Source organism: Euwallacea fornicatus, chromosome 17 (genome assembly GCF_040115645.1).
Source record: "Euwallacea fornicatus isolate EFF26 chromosome 17, ASM4011564v1, whole genome shotgun sequence".
Taxonomy (NCBI): Eukaryota; Metazoa; Arthropoda; class Insecta; order Coleoptera; family Curculionidae; genus Euwallacea; species Euwallacea fornicatus.
Window position 1 is genome coordinate 223,847 of NC_089557.1, and position 24,609 is coordinate 248,455.

At 43.2% G+C, this 24,609-nt stretch overlaps 2 protein-coding genes across 7 annotated transcripts; both read right to left on the reverse strand.

The window, feature by feature from the left end:
- Positions 1-56: 56 nt before the first annotated feature.
- On the reverse strand, positions 57-24,531 carry RhoGEF2 (Rho guanine nucleotide exchange factor 2). 6 transcript variants are annotated; one of them, XM_066291961.1, is made up of 30 exons: positions 24,238-24,530; positions 23,063-23,256; positions 22,901-23,008; positions 22,732-22,847; positions 22,488-22,682; positions 22,227-22,412; positions 21,221-21,370; positions 20,404-20,595; positions 20,220-20,348; positions 19,950-20,162; positions 19,685-19,897; positions 19,233-19,626; positions 18,769-18,927; positions 18,649-18,708; positions 6,137-6,314; positions 5,222-5,309; positions 5,049-5,104; positions 4,905-4,991; positions 4,662-4,846; positions 4,201-4,434; positions 3,964-4,125; positions 3,620-3,911; positions 3,351-3,565; positions 3,049-3,136; positions 2,737-2,996; positions 2,183-2,326; positions 1,884-2,080; positions 1,441-1,650; positions 1,241-1,381; positions 57-1,185 (listed from the first exon to the last, which is right to left on the reverse strand). In XM_066291961.1, the coding sequence occupies exons 1-30, from the start codon at positions 24,279-24,281 to the stop codon at positions 1,150-1,152; spliced, it is 4,926 nt and encodes a 1,641-aa protein (XP_066148058.1). In that variant the 5' UTR covers positions 24,282-24,530; the 3' UTR covers positions 57-1,149. The 6 variants fall into 6 exon arrangements, with proteins under 6 accessions (XP_066148058.1, XP_066148059.1, XP_066148060.1 ...); XM_066291962.1 differs by having other exon boundaries at positions 2,183-2,314; positions 24,238-24,529; XM_066291963.1 differs by lacking the exon at positions 2,183-2,326 and having other exon boundaries at positions 24,238-24,531.
- Positions 6,311-8,496, reverse strand: LOC136344475 (general transcriptional corepressor trfA-like). Its single transcript, XM_066291979.1, has 6 exons — positions 8,209-8,496; positions 7,320-7,606; positions 7,114-7,264; positions 6,859-7,057; positions 6,731-6,806; positions 6,311-6,679 (listed from the first exon to the last, which is right to left on the reverse strand). The coding sequence occupies exons 1-6, from the start codon at positions 8,494-8,496 to the stop codon at positions 6,388-6,390; spliced, it is 1,293 nt and encodes a 430-aa protein (XP_066148076.1). The 3' UTR covers positions 6,311-6,387.
- Positions 24,532-24,609: the final 78 nt, after the last annotated feature.

The following is a 24,609-nucleotide window of genomic DNA, read 5'->3' on the forward strand; positions in this document are numbered from 1 at the left end:
AATTTTACATAGAGTGGACGCTTGTCGATTCACTTTGTATCAATAAAAGACAACAGTCTACTTTAAGTTTTTATTATCCATTAAGAGGACTGTTACCTTTCAATATAAATACATAACAATAAATTGTTCTATACTTATTAGCTCGGTGGATACTGCTAATAAAAAAATAATAGAAAAATTAATAACGTAATAAAAATCTACTTACATAAATGCCGCACTTTTCCTTGGTTAAAATTACACAATACGTAGTTTCGTAATAATAATAAAGCTATTATATCATAAAAGCCAATGGATGCCGCCCGGGAAGGCGAGGGGTGGGTATAAAGGCACTTTCTAGAACGTCGTAGCATCCATTTTGACAAATTTATAAATTAAAAAGCTATGCTATAACAATAAATTACAATACTATGTTCAGGTAAATTGTTATGCTGTTTTAATGCCAAACGAAGCGGACAAAACTGGGGGTTTTTCGAGTGTTGTTAGATGGTAAAAAGGAACCGATTTTATTGTCTTTTTTTTTCCTATTTATAGTAGCTGCAGAAGATCCACTTACAGTTTTATTCGCCACAATTAGCGAAAAACGAAATTTCGAAACGTAAGAAAAAACGACTTTATATACAGATATCTCCGAAAGGATACTAATTAAGTGCGTTTATAACGGCTCTAGATTATGTTGGAAACTCCGTTATAAACGTACCGACCACCGTAAGGCGTCGGGTCCAATAAAGACACCGCGAAAGTAAGTACAGTTTTAGGCTCTTATACAGCAAAAGGTCTTTTCTAAAAATTAAGCGGGGCATAAATGCGACACTAAAACGATGTTCAATAAATAGATCTACTTTTTACAATTGTTATAGGGCCTCGTTGGTAAGATCTGTAGATTCTCCTTTAAAAAGAATTTGGGCCGCCCTGTTGATTTGAATTAAAAATGAATTATAATAGAGGTAAAACAAGGTTTAAAATAAGACAATATTGCACCGGTTATTGCAAAACTGAGCAGTTTTGCGTTTGTTTGATAACAACTACTTAAAATTTATATCAATGCGTCGTACAAAAATATCTATTTTGCTATAACGATAGGCTGGATATAAAAAATGTACACCTCGGCTTAGTAACTTTGATATCATCATTGGTTTCGTTAGAGCCGTTTTAGAATGGTTCGTCGCTTGCTTCGCAGAAAACATCCTGTGTTGAAACTTCATTATCATCAAACTTTTTGGTCACATAACAGGGATCTCACCTGGGCATTTTCATCGGAAACCGCCGATTTTTCTAATGGCACTGGATTGTGAAGATTGTTTTCTTCGTGCAGCTTCTCCCGTACATTGTGAAGCTCCTTTCGCAGCTTATCTCTGTCTTCTTCTACTTGTCTGATTTCAATCTATTAGAAATATTCACCAACGAAAATTGTATGATCGTTTCCTGTATAGTAAGTTTTACCAATAAAGTATTCAATTGTAAGCTGAGGGAAGCGGCGATGTCCCCCACTAACTTAGCAGGCACACTGGGAATCACAGATCTGGTAGTTTCTGGTGCAGAGCCGGATGCCTCTTGCGTCAAGCAAGCGGTGGTTTTGCCCCCCCTGGATGCGATTACGTCGCCTTCGGTGACGTTCAAAGCCTCGTTGACGGCTTTTTGAAGAATGTCCACCTAAAAATTTATGAACCAAATTGAAAATTTAATAAAAAAAAAAAAAACATCTTTATTTCTTGATATTATGGCGAAGGATGCACATTCTACGGCCTATCTTTCGTACCGTCGGCAAACGTAGAAGTTTTTTTGAATTTATTTGTTAATTGCTAATTTGATTTTATGCGATTTTAACGTATCCGACTTCTTGTAATGTTTGTGCATAAAAATCTAAAATACGATTTTTTTTTTACCTGAAAAACGCTGGCCAGAAGTCGATCGATGATGTCCGACGACGAATGATTTTCCGTAGGATTGCTCTCGACGGTCATCGAGGCCATGTCGGCGATATGTTCAAAATGTTCCCGAGGAATCGCCAGTAAGTCAGCCACGAGGTCCTCCTTCTCGGCCAACGTCTGCTTAACCAGTGCGTCTTTCCTTCGGATTTGCTCTAAACCCAAACCAAAAATTGCATTACAGCCGAAGTATTCCATTACGCATACGGTTAATGATCAGGTGCTTAAAATTAGGTGTGGTATTTCCGTAACCATACCTAAGGGTGTAAGCATCGATTCGGCAACGTGCACCGGCGGCACCTGGACGTTAACCTGCGAGGGTTGAATCAGGGGCCATTCCTCGGCACTCACTTTGCTGGTTATGTGAATACCACCACCATTGGTCTCATCTAGAATAACACCTCCAAATCACCAAGGGTTAGTAGGGCGAATGTGCTCAGAAGCAAATTTGATTCCACGTATTTTGTAGAACGATTTATACCGAGTGAAGTTTCAAGTAAAGATAATGCGCAAATGATCAATTAATAGGAGGAGTCGCGACATATTTTTCCAGTGTATCTCGAATGTTAACTAAGAAAATAGATTAACTGAGGTTACTGATTCACGTCCCCTCAGGGTTATTCGATTATTCGAAGCAGTTTTCGACGCACCTTAATGGCAACAATTGCGTATATTTTCCCAGTGCGCAAACCCAAAACCGTGCATTAAAGATCATCTTCGCTCTGATTGTAATTAAATTAACTTTACACGTTCGGTCTCTGTTCAAAGTTAAATGAAACCTATAGATTCTCAGCGATTAAAAGCGGCTCACCTGGCGAGTTATCGCCACCAGCCCCTGGGTCCTCCACTTCGGTCTTTTTCTGCTCTGTCATTTCAGACGGTGCACGCTCCTCCTCTTCTTCCTCTTTTCGAGGTGCAGTAACAGCTTCTGCCGTCACGGGCGACTGAACAGACTCGTTATCCGAATCAGATTCGTGGGGCTGCAGCACGATGGGCGCCGCCGGTGGTCTGATGGGTTTGCCCTCTCGTCGATTATACGTGTCCGAGGCTTCGGAAAAGTGCTTCAACCAACTGAAAATTCGCAGTTAACACAGACGAAACTGCGCGAAATAAGTTAAATTACGTCTCCCGTTTGACTTCATCCTCGGCACACAAATCGTACATTTGACTGTTCGTCGTGGACGTATTTACAAGAAACAGGGCATTTTTACCTGTAAATAACAATATAATGTCGATGATACGATATTGATTCTCACAACATGCAGAAAGCGCCGCAGGGACTTTCGATGGTTTTGGAGGAGCTGTTCTCTATTCAGACCCAGAGATGGGTAAATATACCGTGTGTGGGTTTCGTATCAAGAATTTCAATTGGTGAATTATTGGTGAGTAAAACTGTCTGTGCAATGTCGACTACAGAAAACTTACAGACTGCGTTCTCCCTTGCCAACAGCGTGTTCATCTTAATAATAGGACTGAGTGGCGGCTGCGCAGCACTGCCCGTCTGGAAGAACTTCAGAATGAATCGGTCGCTTTCTTTCTGCAGGATCACTACGATTTCCTCCATTAAGAGAACGTGCACTTGGACTGGAGGTTTGTTTGGCCGACGTAACTGCAAACCGCCTTCCAACACCAATTTGTACCTGCGTAGAAAACGCAATAAGGCAAAACCTCCACGGTTGAAAAAAAATCCTTGCCTGGTCAGATCGATGTTCCTAAAGTCGTTGACAATTTGCAGGTCGGAACTGCGAAAATTCGATACATCCAGGTGCCGTTGAATCTCCTCCAGTCGATGTTTGTTGTGAGCCAACTTGGTGGCCTCGTTCACGAAACCGAGGATCTCCTTGGAGCAGTGATGCGCCTGCCTGAGTTTCACTAATTCGTCTTTGTAATCACTACACGTCTTTTCGGCCGCCTCCACACTCTCGATCAGCCGTTCGAGCAGCAAGGCGTACCGCGTAAGTCTCTGCATTTCATATGGCACAATACCTGAAACAGTGCTGTAGCTTAAACGCGGACTTATCGGGGAAAACTGACGTACCTTGGAGCTGCAACCTTCGGCACTCTCTTTTCTTCTCGCAGTCGCTCAGCAACGAGTCGAACTTGTTGTCCCTTTCCCGTCGCTTTTTGATGAATTCCAGGGCCATTTGTTGACGCTCGCAGAAAGTAGCCGCAGCCTTCTGGAGAAGCTCACCTTGAGGACCTGCGTTGAATGTATTAATTCACCTATGATTTTTGCTCGCCTCTCGACAATCAGGACGTGGATGAACCAGCTTACCGGTGAAAATGGATAAGAGCATATCCCCGATTTGTCTGACTAGAGGGTCCTCCTTTCTCAAGCGGCGCATCTCCTTGTAGATTTCCGTGTGCACGTTGTACAGTTCTTCGATATTCGGAAAAATCAGGTTGATCTCGTCGGGCTTCAGCAGCTGACTCTTATCTATGCTCCTGTAGAACAATTTGTACAGCACTCTCAGCATGCGCACGTGCGATGCCTCGGTCTGGAATAATTCTGAAAGAGAAAAACCGGCCCCATTTGAAATGATTGAAAGGACTGTTATCGCGGGATAGATAAACGTGAGGAGCGTACCCACGCGGAGCACACCACCACGCAGTCGGCCATTTTGCACATGACCGCTCCAGACGAGTTATACACGATGGCCGACGTTAAAATTGTGGCCATTTCTTGCCTCTATCCGGAATTGAACAAAAAGCTAGTTTTGATACAACAAAACTCACCGTTTATAACTTCCTGTCGTTTCTTCTCTTTCGGATTCAGCTTCTTCAGCTCTTCCTCAGTGACCAGCTCCTGCCAGTTGAGCGGATCCGTCTCGCCGTCCATATCGCTGTCCAAGTCCGACTGAGTGCGAACAGTCGCTTGGTGGACGTCCATGCTATTCGACGGGCTTTCGGACAACTGCCCACTAAAAAGCAAAAACGTTCTCAGAAACACCACATAAATCGGAAAGCCTAGGGACTCACTTAACTCCCGATATGCTGGAATTGGACGAGCTGCCCGACTCCGTCTTCTGGGACAAATCGGCTTGCTGCTCGCTCTCTCCGCCATAGCTAAAATGGGAAAAATTTTAATTTTTCTCAAGTTAAAAGGGAGCGACGTTGACCTACTTGGCATTGATGGAATGGGAGGGATCGCTGACGTTCCTGCGCTGCTTATTCCTGCTCTGTAAAGTGATGAGCAGAGCGATAAGACAAGAAAATTCAAGTGCACTGGCTGCACCGGTACTTAAACTTGCTCAGAATTAAAATTTATACCCCTTTAGCGAAAGGAAGACTCTCACCTTATCAGACTGCTCTTTCACACTCTCAGACCGGTTGATGTGTGCGGCGTGTCGCCGCTTGGCCCCTCCGGAATGCGAATTGACAGAACTGGAATACGAACGATTCATTTATGGAACTTTATCGGTAACAGGGGGCTTGTTACGCGGTTTTTTTTAACTCGTTACATAATGCAACGATAGTCATAAGAGGGAGCTACTGAATAAATCAATGGTTAAAAGAAACGACATCTATCCCCATGGACGAAGCTGCTACACAAAGCACGTTTCTTCATGAACACATCTCAAGGCCAATTCTCCTGCATTAACATCTTTGAAGGTGATCAGAAAAATAAACTGCACTAACCCGGATTTTTTGAGGTATTGGAACCAGGCGGCTTCAAAGGTCCCGCATTCGGTCATAATCACAACTTCCAGAGTGGGGGACCGTATCGGAGCGGCCAAAAAATTAAAGAAAATTGCACGGTTTTATCACCCAAATCGATAAAAATGAATTTCGTAGAAAATCGCAATAAATAACAAAATGTTAATCTAATCTTATAGGCACTGATAACCCGATGGATATATACACATATATCTGGCTCATCAGGTGGGAAATGCACTTGTGGCGACTCCGCAGAGAGATTCAAAATAGCGCCAAATCGCGAAAACTAAAAAAATGATTTTTTTTTTTTTAATATTTGATGAGCGCAATTTTTTTGTTTTGAAAATTGGAATTTTGTAATTAAAAAAATAATTAAAAAAAAAATCAGAATCCGCAACATTTTTACTTTCGTAATAAAAAAATTCAATAATGTCCTGGGGCGACGGCTTGGGGATATGAGATTGGATCAATCGCGGCGATCACCCGAGGCGCAATCGAGCGAAAGACTTGTCCAGTTTGTAACCTAAGAAAGAACAGCGATGGGCAGTACGAACCTTTCTTGCGACATTGCCGCCTCCTTCTTCTCGACTGGGGCTGCCTGATTCTCAGCGGATCCGTCGGTCTGCTGCGCAGATCCAGAATCGTTCGCAGGTCGAACGCCCTCCTCCCGGACAGCGTCCGGTCTGCGATCCGAACCGCTCCTTGAGACAGGCTGGGACACTTTAGATTCACCTAAATCATTCAGTCAAAACACTACTTTTCGCAAGACAATCTGTGAATACATCAAGTTGCACTACCCAGACAATCAAAGACAGAGAAAAAAAAATCCTGCCAGCGCTTCACCTTTATTTACGTGCATCCAACTAACAACGTTATGCAAACTGGTGTTGGACCCGAAAGGTCGCACATCTCCAAACGCTATAAAGTCAAATTCATCTTTACAGAGGGGTGCGCACGCCTGGTCCGTGAGCTTCGCTCGGCGCGCTCTCAACAAGCTCAAGTTGATCGCGCTGCTCGATTTGGATTTTGCCAAAACGGGCCTCTCGGCCCCCGGCGAGAGCGGATTTTCAACCGACTTTTGAGAGCCGAAAGGCCGACTAAAATCGCCGCATTCTTATTTATATCCTCAAATCAAACACAGAAATCACCTAATTTGCTCCAAGTTCGTTGCCTGTCTGGCGAGTCTGCTGAAGTGGAAATGTCCCAAGGACTTTTGGATCACCCCTGAAATTGCTCTGTGAAGGTGCCTGATTTAAATTTGTTTTACTAAGTTAACCTGTAGGAGACGCCACGTCCTCCTCAGGGATTCGCCCGTTAAGCTCCAAAGACCTCTTCGGCTTGAGGATTTTGTATTTATTGTCCAGCTCAATTTTAGCGCAATCATCGCTTTTGCTCTTGTAAATCCTCGACTTTACCCTCTTCAAGTAGGAGCTGGACGTCTCTATAGTGGCTGGCTCGACAAAGTCCGGTTTCGACTACACAGAAAAGTCCGAAAAGAAGGTACTTAAGTGCTTTCTCAGCCCCAACTCACCTGCTGCGACCCTTTTTTGGCGTCATCCACCTTGCGCGGCAGTTTACTCTTTTTAGTCTTGGCGTCCGCTTTCGCCGTTTTCTCGGGCACGTTCTTGTCCAACTGAATTTTCAGGCTTTCAGTGCTGTCCGAAAACTTACTGTTAACCGGCCTAAAATCGCCCTAACCTTACGCAATTTCCACCGGGCTATTACGCACATTTCTACCTGAACAAATCGCTGAACCGTCTGTTGTGCTTCTTCGCCTGGTCCATAACAAAGAACCCGCTCAGCGCCCTAGTAAGAGGGGTCGTTAAAGGTGCAGACACCTTCGCGTCATCCGCGGGTTCTTCCGTCTGGTTCTCTAACACGAAGCTGTCGCTGTAACGTTTTACGGCGGAATTGGGGGCGCGGACCGCGTTGTTGGGGTTCCGAAGAACCACAACGTCGCATTCGTCCACCGGCGTGACAGATTCCGGGGGAGTTTTATCAGTCTCTTGTTTAATACTTTTCGTCTAAAAAAATCGCTCGATTATACGATTTTTTTGTTTTGTTTGAAATTGCGGAATTCGAGTGCGGAATTGAACAATTTAACGTTTAAATGACAGATGTGACGAACGCGCTAATGACAACAACTGACTACATCAGCGTCATGGGTTCGGGCATAAATTTCAAGAGTCAAGTAGTATGTACTGTCTCAGGCCACTACTGGAAATATTCCAAAAGCTTCGGCTAGATCCAACTTTTGATCGTCAAAAAATACATTAAAAAAACTTAAATAATGACCGATCACATACGCAGCCGCGATGTTGCCGTACCGGCAATTTCATGACTAGTTAATTTATTGCATAGATGGCGCGGGAAACTTCATTTTTGACAACCGCGCACAGTAGCACATATCCTGCATTAAGTAGCAATGAAATTGTAGAGGCGGCGACATCACATCATCACGTCTGTCGGCCATTTTGTTAGGTTATTCGCAAAGGTCGCAAGGGATGTTGCCAAAATTTATGCAGCGATTAGAGACAATACTGTGACGCGCCACGGTTGGCGACCTTTAACACATTTGGTTTCCGAGAGAGCTCATTAACCCGCAGATCTCCGTGCTATCTTTTACCTTATTGTCCGGGACATTATTGTTGCCCTTCTCTTCCTGCTTCTTTGCAGCGTCTTTTTTGCTTTTATTCCTCGCCCTGTTCCTTCCAGTTTTTTGATTCGCAGCCTTCGCTTGCTGCTGCTGCTGCTGCTGCGAAGGCAGCTGCTTCTTTTTATCCTGGTCAGATTCATCGGCGACAGCCTTACTGTCGACACTCGTAGCATTTTTCGACTTCCTATTTGTTATCTTATTCTTGAACGAGGTCATGTTGGTTTTGGTCCGCGTAGTGTCCGCTTGTTTCGACCACATCTCGTCAGTTTATCACATCACTGTTAAAGCACATTTGTGTTAGCGAACATGGGACGGTGCCGAAAGGGGTCATGTTTAATTTGACTAAGGAACAGTGAGATCACGACACGAAAGTCGACACGAAAAATGATTACTTACGAATTTCACCCATTAATATTATCTAACCCCGCAAACTCAACGTAACCATTATCATTCACTTTCTATCGCTTCGCAGTGGCAATTGCTGCAGGTCGATGTTGAAAACTGCGAAGAAATGCTATGAATTGAATAATCGCCCTGACCAAGGGAGCGCGTGCTAGCTGCACGCTAGAAGTTCGCGTTAACGATACGGTTGGGAATTTCGAACTCTGGCCATATCGTTTTCGACGAAGGCGAAATTTCCAATCGGCTTTGATAAAACTGACAAGTACACATGCGAAAGAAAAATCGCTGTGAGAATCATTATACTATTTTTATGGCTGACGATGATGTGCAAACTCGATCGAAAATAGCCGACAATACATACGATAATCGCATCTTAATTACGTTTAATCTGGAATAACGATGGGTTTAACGGTGGACAAGTGAACCGCGACCGATCAAAAATGAAGTTTTTATCGAATCGATTCGATAAAAAAAAAAAAAATAAGCAGATTCCGGAAGTCATCGTGGACGATCCGACAGACCACCAAATCGAAAAGCGAAGGAAAAACCTACAAATTAATAATCAGGGAGCCTGACACAACTGCATGAATCATCCAGTGGAGAAAGCAATTCTTTACGAAGCTCAGCATTAATTGGTTTTGTACAAAAGGCAGCTTCGGGGACGATTGCGCCCCCTCTGATAGCAGCTCAAGGTTCTTCGAACAGCTCAAGAAATAAAGCTTGTGCGAGCTGGCCGCGAAATCGCGCCGATCACTTAGTGGAACGCAACTTCCCCCGAACAAGTTCCTGGAGGTCAATAGAGCCTCTCTTGCATTCATACCATGCTCTGTCTCGCGGATTTTATAGAACATTTTCAATTAATGGGGATAACATCAGGGCTACCGCGTGGTTACTAAATACCAATGTTTAATATAGTTGGGCGGGAAGTAAAGGAGGCCACCACGTCCACCGTTCTTGACGTTGCCGTGTCTCGTCTTTTGGGGACATGTAAAGGACAAATTATACAGGAGAACCAGCGGTGACGTTCAGGAACTTGGACAAACTTCTATTAAAGAGGCAATTTTCACAGCTTTAGCGTACTTGAAAACATTAAAAAACAGAGTTTTGAGTAGTAACTGTTACGTTTTTGTCTTGGACTACCAATTTATCAAAGAATTCTCCAATCTTCTTTGAACCGGTCCCTTGATGGTGTTTCGTTAGTTGGCCAGAGGTAAACCCAAACACAAGCCCGCCCTATAGGTTATTTCTTATCGATTCAGCAGTTTCCCCTCCTTTCTGTCAAATTGCCACACTGTTTCATTGTAATAATTTCGCCGAGGTTGTAGTAATGTTATTCTAAGTTTCATCGAAAGAGACACATCTTTCAGGCACTAACTCGATGAACGTCAAAGAATTCTAATGAGCGGAAAGTTGGTCGGCTGTTTTGTTAGTTTTTTTAGTTGCACTTTTGAGCTCAATGCCCCCTTAGAAATTTCCGATGGCAACTACACTGGTGCGTTGAAGAGCCAAGTTAACAACTCGAAATTTGACGTATTAAAAAACCCACAAACAACCTGCAAAACTATTAAAAACACCAGATACCATAAAACAAACCATAACACATCCATCAAGGCCGTCAGAGCCTTGATCCTTGCTTCGCAGCACGTACAGATATTGACCGTTTTTTACAGGACTGTACGCCTGGTAACATTTGATGGTTCTGTTTAACTATTGCTAGCCCGGCCGGGGTCTTCAAATTCGTGACGATTTGAGGACAGATACGCGATAATAATACCTAAAAAATTATTTAAAAAACTGACCACATAGGAAAAGTAAACATAACCCCTCTTAACGGCAATGCAAACAAACAGCGATCGCGTATGTGCGCCGTGATTTTAATCGAGATCACTTACCCAGTGGAGATACTCCATTTATTGCGATAATTACGCGCACTTACACACTACAAACTATTTAAAATATAATTTAAAAAAATAAACAACACAAATAGACGAAACAGGGCGTTTTCGTCGACTCTCACATCTGTCAAAAGTGCTTTTTTATTTTCAACGAGCGAGTAGGCGAGGGCAGGGGCGGCGTTGCCGCGCCTCCGGCGTGAGCCAACAATGATTCCGAATGAAATGAACTGCTCGATCACCAGTTCCTACTTTCGCTTCGACCGGTCCGAAAGAAATTTACGGAGATATTGCGAAGCAGCAGCAGCACCAAGAGTTTTCTGCGAGCATTCCCGACGGTGCGAAACCAAAGAGGTACAAAACATCCGCATCCCCCGTGCATTAATTCTTAATCAGGCGCGCGAGCGCCCGCTCCAACATTGAACCCCCGTTCGTCCTCCCAACCGCTATAAATTTGCCACACACAACTTAATACGACTTCACACTCTTTAACCGATTGGAATTTCACTCTCTCCCCCTTCAAATTGCCAAATCACTCGCGGCCTGTGCGAAAACGCTATCCCATTTTTCGATTAACGATGGTAAAAAACACCCTGCGTACTTTCTCCAGGCAATTCGCCGGTCCGACAACGTCGCTGGCGACAGTCACTTGTCTTTCTTTAAAACAATTCACTAGGGATGTGCTCATTAGCCATGGGTGCCGATACCGACAACGCCGAACCGGTAATCGCGTAGGCGTTTATCGATCCGCCGCGCAATTTCTGTGGGGACCCGGTTACGAGCAGGGATCGGCAGGCAAACAGTGCAGATGCAAACAAACCGTTATTTCCTCGTCAATAGCGCCCATGAAATTGACCACATCTGTGGTTAATAAACGCCGGAGTGATGTGCCCGTTTCAAGGCAGAGGCGGTTTGATTTTTTTCGAAGAAAAGGTCGATTTTTCTGCGCGATAATTATTAGCGTCGGTCAAACCTAAAATTAAGAATGGCGTCACGAAACTAAGACGCGCTCTGCAACCGCTGTTATCGGCAAATCACAAACTATGAATCGGGTGGTGCAACTTGACTTACCCAGACAGCTAAGGACTTACCTAGAAATAAAAAAAAAACGTACATTAATACATTTGCCAATCAAAGCCGTACAAACTTTACTCAATGTTATTTAACACGTTATTAGGGTTTATGTGTTTTAAATCTGTGTCATTGCAAAATTGCAGGCATTTCAATACGTACAACAATAAACGAGGATTAATGTATTATTTCATTGACACGTTGAAATTTCTGCGTTCGGTGTCGCATATTCGGTTTGATTTCGATGCTGGTAAAAATACACCGATAATAAATCAGAGTAAACTCGCAAAATCTATTAGCGTTATCAGCCTCGAATGTCATCGTCACCATCGATAGTGCTCCTGGGTCAAGTGGGGCCCCGCTCGAAACACCGGAATATTCGTCGCGGGAACAAGAGGCATTTCGGAAAAATTAATTCCTAGACCGTAATTCGTTTCGGGCTAAATATAGAGCCCATTACGGATCGCGGAACACTTATCTGCCAGAGGAACGAAAATGCCAACGGAAATAGCACGTGAAACGGGACTGATGCGAGTGGGCGTCCTCCCCGGGCAAATTCGAGGGATCGAAATTAGGAATTAAAATTAACGAAAAATTTCCGGTAAAAACGAAGAATTATAATGGAGCAACTAAGCCTCAAGCCAAATCATTAATATATAAAAAAAAAAAAAAAAAAAAAAAAAAAAATTAATTAAATCGATGGAGCAGTGGCACAGTTATTTTTAATTGGGTTGATTGACAGCGGACGCGCACAAACGAGACGACGCTGTTTCGCTAATCTGTTCGTTTGCATTCGCTAATGCTAATGACGAAAGCTAAATGACGGTAAAAATTACATATCAACCGAAAGCAAAAAAAAAATACTCGAAAAATCCCGGAGACTCAGATGGAGTCGCCGAACTGCCGGGCAAAATTTTTCAACGCGGGGCGGCGGAAATGCCAACAAAGCCGCCCCATTCCCCAAATAACACTGGCGTATTGAGAAATTGAGCCCTAGAACGGACGGAGTCCCGTCCGTTTCGAGTTAACACCGAATTGGCATTTCTCCATCGTTTCGTCCCGAAATCAAAGGTTCATTACTTGAGACGGACGCCCAATTCGGCAACTTTAACAGCTTCTTGAAACTGCTGGACCTCTTCAGAGTGCCCGGCTTCTCCTCCACCGGTTCCATAAGAAACATTCGAACCGTTTACTTCGCCACTATAACCACCATCACGAATTCTTCAGTTTTTCAATTTACACACACTACGCCCCTGAATTGTCCTGTGGGTATAAAGCACACATAAACTGTGCAACGTTACGGCTTTCACTCGAACTTTTGAGTTTGCTTCCTTATTGCACCGGCACATTCGGCGACCTTGAACAGAGGAAACTTCGTCAGGGAGTGTCGCCGTACTTCCTGAGGGATAGATAACGGGGGCGAAAGCGCGCCTTCGACGTATTTTCGTCTGGGGCGAACGCCTTTTTATATACGTAACACGAGCCCTACAATTTAATTTCGACATACGCACCCACGTCGAGTGCATCTCTACTATTCCAAGTGAAAACACACTATTTCGTGGGGTTCGAGGACGTCAATGGTTTCAAAAATGTCGAGTGGGTGCACGATCTAAACGGGCACCGATGGCGCCACCGCCGAAAGCTGGTAATTGCGGAATCCCGGAAAAAGGAAACTGCCATTTTCCAATTTTCGTCCTTCCCGATGGGAAAGCGAAACGGCCCTGTCGCCCCTCCGAAATTTTGCGATTGCGGCAACGCCGCGCTGCGCGTTTATTTCCAAACTTGAATGTCATTCTTTGAGGACAAATCGCAGCGGCGCCGACGACGTTACCTGGATGGCAACTTTCGTGGAAATAACGAAACAATCACCCAATTACATGGCTTTGTTTCGGCGTTTCGATGGAAATTAACCTCTTGGCAAAGTAATCAGGACATTGAACTTTCGGCGCTAACATCAGACGCGCGTTGCCAACAGGTTAGGCAGTGTTGGCGACTGGGACGAAATATCTGAGGTTAGGGATTTTCGTGTCAGAACTGCGCTACTGAATTGAATGGCCAAAGCGGCCCAGCCGGGGTTCGCGAGCGAATCTTTCCTAGAGGGGTCGCAAAACTCGTTTCAGAAAAAGAGGCATAAAGTCATGGGAAGCAATTTATTTGAGACAGTTTGACAACGTGGCTGTGGCACTCACGTTAAACCTGCATGACGCAAAATTTCTACCGCAGTTGTCAATACTTTCAAGTTCAAAAGCCTATTTTCAAAATCACAAATAAACAGAAAAATTTCATGACCGCACTGTATAAATATTTATCAAAAAAAATCTTTTAAGGACCGGGCACCGGGCATTTAAAACGGGCGTAAATCTTCCCGTTGCATAATAAAAGCCGGTGGGTGCTTGAATGGGGCATAAATTTTGCTCTGGAAATAGATTCTGGACAACTACCGATGGCGTGTTTAAACACCTATAAACAGAAGATGCTGTCCAGAAACACATGTGTGTGTGTGTGTGTGTATGTGTGTGTGTGTGTGTGTGTGTGTGTGTGTGTGTGGAAAACCGGAAAAACGCATTGGGCAACGTTGCCAAAGCTAAAACGTGAAACCGGGTTAAGGCTAAAAATGGCGTCTGTACGCAGAAGATTCTTCAAGAGAACTTTACGCCTCGGGGCGAGAGAATTAGGTGTTTGTTCCCACTTAGCCCGAAACGACACTAAAAATAAACCGACAAAAAAAGGAGAAATTAAATGTAATTAAGATCGGGTTCGCGCCTCGCTTTATGGCAGTTAAGGCTGACCCCCCTAACCCCACTTGCCACCGTGGATTCGTGCCGGCTGCTAATCGACCGTTTCCGAACTAGTTTTTAAGTCAACCTATCAAGCATTTATAAGAATATTAATAATTCACGTTATCGGAACAAATTCGCAGCGGCAGCAGCGAGACGGCAACGCCGCCACCGCACGAATGTGACAGTGACAATCACTTTCATCGCACCTGGAGACATCTAGTGAGGCCGTAGCATCGAATTTTTTGCATTAAAATAGACAATTTCTCCCGGTGCTTAGGATCTTTAATGTTGCATAAATACTGCGACGGAAACCATAAATTCGTTAGCGCACAAGTTTTGCCAAAACAAACGATTCTTCGGACAAATATTTACAAGACTTGTCAATACACCTCAACGGTAATTGGTTTGCCCAGTTTTTGAAGTGAAACTCGCGAAAAAAGACCGAAAAAACCCGGGTGGGAGCATTAAAAAAAATAATAATAAAAAATTATATAACGATTCGATTGGCGCTGCGAAGTCCTGAAACAATCACACTTAAACCGTCCAAAAATAACGGGTAATAGTAATACCGGATGTGCTGTGTTTATAGTTCTGCCTTGCTCACTTTGAAGTTTGGGCGCGCCAAAGTAAACTGCATAAGGCACAATTTCCCCAAAGCGCAACTCAAATTCGAGTCGCTTAAGGGGAAACGCGACAAGTTGGCAACGGCGCAAACTGTCACATGCAGCCCCAACGATCTTGGTCACACCGGCGCCCTTGAGCGCGCGCTTCAAATTGTTCGATTTCGCCATTTTGTTTAAAAGACTTTTGCGATGAGTACGAAACTGAAAAGATAATCGCGTGCTGATAAACCGATAAATCCTCGCCCGTGGAAGGTCGTTTCTAGGTTTCCAGCCGGGGAATCGATGAAAGTATCGTTTTTTGCGGCGAAATCAAACACAATTTAATTAATTGCGGGGAAGTTTTATTGTGGGGAGTCATGGGCAGATAAAAATAACCGCCCCACTCGTAAATCACGCGTTCGGATCGGAACTTTCGGGTCCAATCGATTGTGGCGAAAACGCCGTTTTTTGTTATTTTTTTTTCCTTTCAAATCTTATGCGATTTACAAAAGGCGAGTTTATTTAACGTTTGCGGGTAACTTACAACCAAATTCAGACCGGCAAAATGTAAATATTTAATCATCTAAAATTAATGTGCATAAAGTTTGCCGGATTCGAATATTATCGTCGCGCACGAAAGAGATGATATATTTCTAATCTGGGATTTTGCGTCAGCAGCGGTATGGCTGCATCCACACAATCTAATTTGATGACATAACTAATATTTATAGTTCCAATTGATAAGAACGAGCGATATGGAAATTCGCAACTGGGAAATCTAAAGCGAAACGGCACGCACGCCTAAGGTTACGTAAGCAAATGGCCCCAGGGTCTTCAATAATCATCACGTTAAACTCCATTCCAACAGGAAAGAAGCAGTCGAAAACGTGCACCAAGAGGCCCGACCGGTACGCTCTGCATATTTTTGCTAGTCAGGAATCAGTTTCCCTTTTTATCGGAACGGGGTCGGTGTTACACGTGGCGATTTCAAATTCGGGCAGATCCTTCCCGCAGCATTTCATGCGTCGAAGGCGTTAACTGTCACTGTGACTTATGTCGCATGCGCGCGTCATTTTGCCCCTATTGAAGTTGCCGGTCAAGTTCGAAAATATCCAGACAAATTCGAGACGACTTAATCAAATATGTCTGCGATAATTTACAGATAATGATAAGGAGAAAAAATTGCTACGCCATTGCTTTTTCGGAGTGTTTATCTTCCTACATCAGCGAGTCGAACCACTGTACTTTTCGTGTTGAATTCGAAAATTGCAGCTCGACTATCGTTTTTTGGTCGGTTCGGAAATCTTCGGCACGACGGGAAACGAACATCGATGAATGTTCGAACAATTGAATTGCGCTCAGTGTTCCAGAGCCACCTTCGAGAAAATACCTAAATGATCCGACGTTCGCGAACGATGCACAAAACGGCACTTACTACTGAAATATGACAATTTAGGTACGAGAACGTGATACGTTGCCTTAAAGGAAACTTGATTGTCTTTCAGCGCAATTGCAAATATATAGGGTGTGGTGTTTATGAAACGCACTTTGGGCAAGTCTGGCGTCCGACCGTCAAAGTACCAGTTTCGGATCGTGCCACAAAATAGATCCGCTCTTTCTACATAGGCAGGGCCGGCCTTAGAAATTCGGCCCCCCTGGACGAAATTTTTTACCGGCGTTCTCCGCCCGCAAGAAGAAACATCGACCTGGGCCGTCGCCCAACCTCGCCCTCCCATAAGGCCGCCAGTGTGCATGGGGCAAATGCGTGAACTTTTCCGAAAATCAGGCTTTCTCCGGACCTTATTTTACAAAAAAAAAACAAAAAAAAAAACAAAAAAAAAACAAAAAAAAAACGAACATCAATATTTCGAAAGCCGCTAGAGATAGATGTAGCAGGTGGATATTACGCCGAAACGGCCAGAAGGAAATTGGGAACCAAAAAATGAAATACCATACAAGGTGCCCCGTTTGCCAAATTGAAGCGGCTACTGGTTATGTGTTTGATGATACCCCAGCCCGCGTCTGCCTGTCAACTTTTCCCATTCGTTCTATTACATCTGGGAATAATGCCTCGGACACACGTAGAGGGGTTTCGCACATTTTAGGTATTCACCTCCCATACGATTTGATTCGCCGTTAATCGTCGCCTTTTCCGCTCGCCGAAACTTTAACAGAGGTTTTTTCGTTACGTTACCTTCGGTCGGTTTTATCCGAGAATAGCGTACAATCCCACCCCGATTAACGAGTGGCACGTTAGTCCCAAATAAAATTGAAAAAAACAACCGATCCGCCCCAGCATACAGAACACATTCAGCTGTTTACAATCCTGTACACCTTTACATGGAGCACCCAAATGATCACCTCACTGGGAAATGCGAACATGCCCATTTGAAGAACTCTAATGGAAAGTGTGCCATATGCACTTATTTGTTTAACATTTGTGTGTCACTGTATCTTCGAAGGTACATCCCGAAAATAAATCCAAGGTCAACCTAAAGCCGATAAGCCCATCGGCCGCGGGCAAAACCCCATAAACAGACCGCTTGTGCGATTTCTACCTGTCCAATGTAAACAATTGTTGTTTACGTGCGAAAAGTTGGATGTCAACGGGTGGTGGGTGCAACAACGAAGCAACGAGGAAGGAAAACAAACGCCGTACGTTGCAAAAATAATTCGAGACTTCGTCAGGGACCCGACGAACGCGCACGCGTGTCAAGAAACGGAGATGCGTCGCGTCGCGGACGCCGCGATCGACTAAACGATCAAAGCGGGCCACGATTTTGGCCAAGCGCGCCATGAGGGGGTGGATCGTATCACGAGGGAGACATAAATCCCGGCAGAGATTCGGTTTTGCGCCGGAAAAGCGAAATTTCCAGATGCGGAGTTGCGCGAAAAACAAACGAACGAACGCCGGATAATTGGAATTAAATGCCTGTGGAGGTCATTAATGAGTGACGAGGCGCAGCTTAGGAAAAAAACGCGATTTCCTACCCAAAACCGTCTAATAATAGTTCTTGATGAAAACACCTGATCCGCTCAAGCTGGGCCTAAATCAACCCGAATATGCCAGGTATGTCTTCTATTGTCCTTTTGCACCTTTAGGATTCGTAACGTTTTCCCTCCTTTTCGTAATTTATGTCTCTGAGGGTACGCAAGAAGGGTTAATTCCGGACGGCATTTCAAAAGCCCCCTCCCCTGCACCCGCCGCGTATGCCGTGTTCTTTTGACCGAGCTCGTGGCAGTATATCTGCGAAGGCCCGGTACGTCAAGCTTTGTCCGCAAAATAATTCCCATAGAAATGCAGAAATTGGCCAATGCTCCGCTCTGACTTCGTGATTTGCGTGAAAATGGACAAACCGGGCCTAAGAAATTCTGGATAATGACAGTAATAGGTTTTACTGGCAACTATTCAAGATGATAAAGACGCTTTAGTCCTCATTTGGGTGTACCCAGTAGGGGATGTTCCCAGAACCGGCGTCTAGATACCAGACATTTCCCCATGGCGGAAGAACCTACCGATATTTTACGCGGTAGGTTTTGGAAAGTTCCAGAAAACACTCACAAAGTTCTACAACAGCATTAATTGGACTCATTCTCATTACGAACACGATTTGTTTATAAAATGAATAATTACTGACGAAATCACACATGCTGATCACTTACCTGTTTCCGAACTCTCCAACAAGCTCTCCTTTTCCTCTTGCTGCCGTTTCTCTCGCTCGTCTAAGCAAAAGACGAAGTTTTTTTTTTTTAATAATTCTTCGGGAAAACTTAAAAACTTACTTTGGATGAACTGCGACACCTTCTTTTGCCTGCTCTGGTCGCTGTTCTCGCGGCGCATCGCGATGAACTTACTGATTCTGCCTTCTTTCGCTTTGAAAGGTCCCGGACAATAGTCTTCGTACTGTTTCACACAGTTTTGGTGGAGATTAATGTTGCAGGCTGAAACGAAATTTACTGGTATTACTGAATATAGCAAAGTGGAGAGATTGTCCGAACGTAAATTTGCGAATTATTATTGCAGTGTGAACGTAACGCATAGTAGAAACCACATCTATCTAGATCCTCGTTGTATCTACCTTTGCCTAAACGCGAAAAACTCCAAACTGCATGAATTTTTACGAATGTTGCTCCGCCGATCAGTTTCCGTGATATTAGCGCATAAAAACACGTGAGTCGATTTAGGCTTTGAAACGTTTAAATTCAGTTCTCGTTCAGAGATAGTTTCGAGCTAAAAATCAACTTACCGGTACATTGATAGCCCTGCGGACAGATGCCATAGATGATCTGATGGCAGTAGTAGCACGACATAACGGTGAAATACTGCTGCGCCACAAACTGGTGACTCAAATGGCTGAGTTTTCTCCAGGGCAAGTGGTAACCTCCCAAGTACTTGTCCACCAGCTTGGCCTTGAACGAGCGCTCCTTGTTCACGAACGTGGGCACCCGGTCCAAGTCGCAATTCTGCGAACTTTTCAATATCTTGAAAACCCTGGTCAGGATGGTAATCAACGCGGCAGCCAGATAGTACTTTTGAGGATCGCAGTGCTCCTTCTCGATTTCCTCTAAATAGAGCTCGACTTTCGGCACGAAGAGACTCTCGTACAGTTTGGCTTCTTTGGCTTTATCGTTGTAATGATCCTGGCAATTCCACATTAAAAAAATACTATTAAAATAAGGGAAAAAAAAAATGATTTACCATCAATTCCTGATCAGTGGGCCCGTAAATAGTCCCCAACCCGGCGGTCCTCTTCTGCTGGAAATCAGCCAATTGCCTCGTCAGCTCTTCCTTGGCCCTCTGCCGCGCCTTCCAAAATATCTTCCGCATTATCTCCTCTTTTTCATACTCCTTGGTCAAATCTTCGTCAATTTCCCTTGCGATGTTTTCGTCCACATTATTCAGTCTCAATGGCTAAAAAACCTCATTACAAATTAAAATTACTAAAGCGACAGATGCAACTTACAGCACCCGGCACAAGGAAACAGGAATGGATTTCGAACGCCCATTTTCGCATCTCCTTGGCGTTGCCTTCCTTGTAAAGGTCAGTCAGGAGGTAGAAAAGGAGGCTGTTGGGGTCGGCATTGGACAAAACGTAGTTCATGAAGACCGCGAGATGGGGCAGGTGCTCCCAAAGGCGAGCGAGAGATTTGAAGTAGCCGTGATCTTCTACTTGTTCCTGAAATATCCCGGAAAATAATCAAATTTAGGATTGTTTGGAGGGATAAATACTTACGATGTCTAAGTCAGATATATCGTCGTCTTCCATGCTTATTATAGTTTGTTGAGCTACGCGAGAGTTGGCTGCGCGAATGTGCGGAGTCGAGGAATGCTCCTGGTCCGAAAATGGTTCATTTGGAGAACACTAAACCCAAATAAATTTTTCGTAAATCTGCAAATTTAACTGTTCACAAATGTACCATCGTGGAATCAAATGTCCCATCGAACGAGTCGCCCATTCGTGGCGTGCGATTCGGTTCCGGACTAGGATAAGGCGGTGGTGGTGTTCCAGGTGGTGTACCGGATCTTCTGGGTTCCGACCCACCATCTGTGGTCGTAACCAGACATTCCGGGTTCGACTTTGTTCGATGGTGCTTCACACTAGCTGCTGCCTGTAAAAACAACTCTTTTAGCTTTAGTTAAAGATAGTCAGGTATTACACAGAAACTGACAACAATGAAAACAAACTTGCTGCTGTGTCTTTACAGGATGTTTCGAAAGAAGGTTACGCGATTCCAAGCTAGTAATCGGCAAAATGTAATTATCCATTTTTTCATACTTAGATAATGGCAAAATGGCGAATGCAAAGTTTATGGTTTCACCCCCCCTCCAAATCTACCATTTATGTATTTGGCTATTAAATATAGCTAAAGATATGGCTTGTATCTCGTTCTATGTATTACCCCATGTAAAATTGTTTGGAGAATATGATTCACGCAAAGTTGTCGCGAAACACCCTGTATATGTACGTCGCCAAGTGTCATTTACCTACAGTTATTATTGACAATCAACTAAGTTTTGCCATTCTATCGCTTGTGATGTCAAAGGACAACTGATAATTGGAGCTGAAACAAACTCAACTTTGACGTTAATGACTTTGAAAACCACATAAATCTAATTTAGCATTATGGAAACATAATTGTCACTTTTCCACCAATGAGACGGAAGCTTTACTAGTCACGCGACAAGACACGCAAAATCCAGGTCCGGAATGGCTCAATGATAAAGTGTACTTACGGCGTCACTATGCAAGGAAGTGCACGTGGCCACTAGGGGGTAAGACATTTGTTTGTCAATGGAGTTAGCCGCCGACGAATCGTTTGTGTGCGTGTTGTGAGGTGGGTAAGTGCGGGGTGGTAGTGGGGGAGGAACGTCACCAAACACGGGCTAGAAAAAGAAAGGGGGGCGCTTGAGGTTAGCTTCCACAACCGGCTGTTAATGAAGGGTTAGTTTAAGCGTCAAAAAACGAGCGGATTAGGTCTGTTGGGTAATTCACACAAAGTGGAAGCTCGGTAAGAGCGATGACTGAGTAAATAAGAAAGGTAGAGCCTGGTTCTCATAATTATACATTTATTGCGATAAGATGACTAAAATATCTTAGAAACGTGTTCAAAAAATGTTTATCAATTGTTGATAAAATAGTGGAGATACCATATGAGTGGAAAAATCTTGTAGAAATCGCTTCTGTCGAGTTGGATTTTTGGAGTATTGAAATGGAAATTCTTTAAAAATTTAGATTTTAGTTAAATCCTGACAAAATGGTGCAAATATTGGGTAAGTGTAACTCAAATTTAAAGCCAACTGAAAGAAAAACTGGCAAATAAACTATTTACATAACTATGTTCTATACATTTCAGGCGAATCGTCCTTTTTTTGGTTTTTATTTAATTTGAAAATAATCCTTAGCACACATGTAGGGATCACTGGAACGATGTAATTGCACACAATTCTTAGTTAGAACTAATACTACTTACAAATTACCAACCTTAGTAAAGGATGAATGTTATTCGTGTTCATTTTAACTGAAAATAGAATGCAATTCCACCTCTGCAATGATCCCCACTTGTTTGTGAGGTCTTACTCCTAAACAAGATGCAAGAATATGTACATACATGCTGCTACTACGACTACTAAACTCCATAGGATGCATTTCATTCGGATGAAAATTCTAGTCAAGCAACAAATACAGAGTTCCTGCATTTACGAGAACCAGGCTGAACTTCACTCAAAAACCCGAACTTACCTGGTCCCTCCTGGGCGTATTCGCGTTAATTTCGTTAGAGAGGAACAATGAATTAATATCTGAATGTTTATTTCGCTTAGGCAAAGGCGGAGGCTCATCGGAGTTAGTTCTTCTTACAGGCGAGTTCATATTACTTGGAGAGGAAATCGGACGATTACAATGAGATTCTGACGCAGGACCGTGATGCTATAAAAAGTCACAAATGTACCCACGAATGGCATTATAACTGACGGGATCTGAGGAAAGAAAAAATGAAAATACCTCAGACAAAGTTCTGGCGAGATTGTCCTGCAAAGTGCGCAAATTCTTCTCCACTTTGGTCAGCTCCTGACGCTTTTTTTCATTAGGTGAATTAGCCACTTCTCCCTGTAGCTTCACTAAATGGTGCTGCTCCTTCTCTATCATTAGCAAGTAGTATTGTTCCTTTTCCTGCTGCAATTGATGCTGTTTTTCGTTCTAAAAAAAGACATCAGCAAAAATTCCTTATTGAGAGACAAAAACTCACATCAACTGGCCGAGGAGCCGTTATTCTCGTGCTTAACGGAAGACTAGCTGGTCGAGAACTTTGAGATCTTAATGGAGAATTTCTTTGCTGGACTGTTAGGACTACTTGAGCATGTGCTGAAATTATGTAAAAGTGATGGCTAGGACTGATATATTAGTAAAAAACGAACCTTTAATCAAACCAACTACATCGGTATGCGTGGAATGCATAACGTTGGTACCGTTAACCTGCATTATTTTATCTCCCGCGTGCAAACCTGCCTTCTCAGCGGGCCCCCCTGGAACCCAACAAAAAATTCAAATGCTTATCACACAGTACAACCATTCCTTACCTTCCTTGACACTTTGCACATACACAGGATTGTCCCCAGACACTTTCATGCCGTAACCGCCTCCATCTCTGGTAACAACTACCCTAACGACATTAGCATGGCTGTGCTGCTGGTCCATGAGAGAAGGAGGTCGACTGGGGCCTACAGAGCTGGAATGTGATGGAGTCCAAGTTCCAGGGCTGCCATTGCCACTCCTGGAAAAGTATCTTTGTACATTTCTTGGTACAATTATTGGTAGTTATTGTTAATGTGTAGCATGTTTAGACAGAACAACTACAAATTATCACGGTTCATATATTTAAAATTTTTTAGTGTTTGATAGATGCTTCAGAGGCAGTTTTTAGGAAAATTGTTGAGAATTTAAAAAGGTAAATAAATATAATTATATATAGTAAATAGGTGATTGAAGGACATAGATAAAAATACAAATACTTTGAAATGAAGCATTAAGTTTTCAATTAAATTATCAAAGTAGCATATGCAGTAATATTACGCCCACTTCTAATAATCAACACATTGGTCATTCTCACAGTTTAGCTAATTGAATACAATATAGAGTAAAAAATATGTTTGACAGGGATTTAAAACATCTTCGCGTTGTCAGACAAAGAGTAGCCTTGTTAGCAGTAGAGGATCATTATCCTCACTGGAAACCACCTGAGAATTCTTCATGAAAATTGACCATGGACGAATACAAAGCAAAAGTAATAATATGTTAATATGAACAATATATTGACATACTGCCCACAACCTATACTGACCTCTGTTCTCTAACACTTAATAAATATTCTTAAGAAACTGCAAGATTAAACCACAAAAATTAAGGATACTATGATTATCTCTAGGCATAAATGAACAAGAACTCTTTGATATGGGAGGGGTCATCAATCAAAAAAGGGTGCCCACTTTCCTTTTATTTACTGTAGGTAAACAAGAAGTTCTCTCATTTGAATTTGTGTTAATAAATTGGGCTCTCTTTTTGTTTCCTTTAAACTACGAAAAAAATAGAAGGAAAAAAGCTTAAACAAAAGGCGACTCCTCATAAGCTAAATCCCTTTTATTAACTTCTGTCATCCACAGCCTCTGACTTTAATTGCTCATCAGCAACAAATAAGGCACGGCGATGATAATGGTTGTTAAACGAGTCTTTTTATAGAGAATTATCTAATACTCACGAAGGTGGTCTCGTCGAGGTTGTGTTGAAGTTGTTATTATTCATCCTGGAGATTTGCACTAATTTCGCACAAAATGAAGAAAATGTTGGGCTCTTGTGGGACAACAAACATAATGGGTGGACCGGCGAGAGCGCGGTTGAGGGGCGCCGGATTCGCGTCAGGGTCGCTACGTCGCACCGTTTTGCATTCGAGCACAGGAAAATTAATTAAATTCGCCAAAAATTATTGTTTTCGTTTTCTAGTTTTGTCACAAAACCAAAAAAAAAAATTCGTCCAACAAGTGTCACTAGTGTCAGCCATGTTGAATATTTCGTGACAAATGACAGCTTGTTAATTAATTTCTATCATATCTCCGCCGCCAATCAAATCACT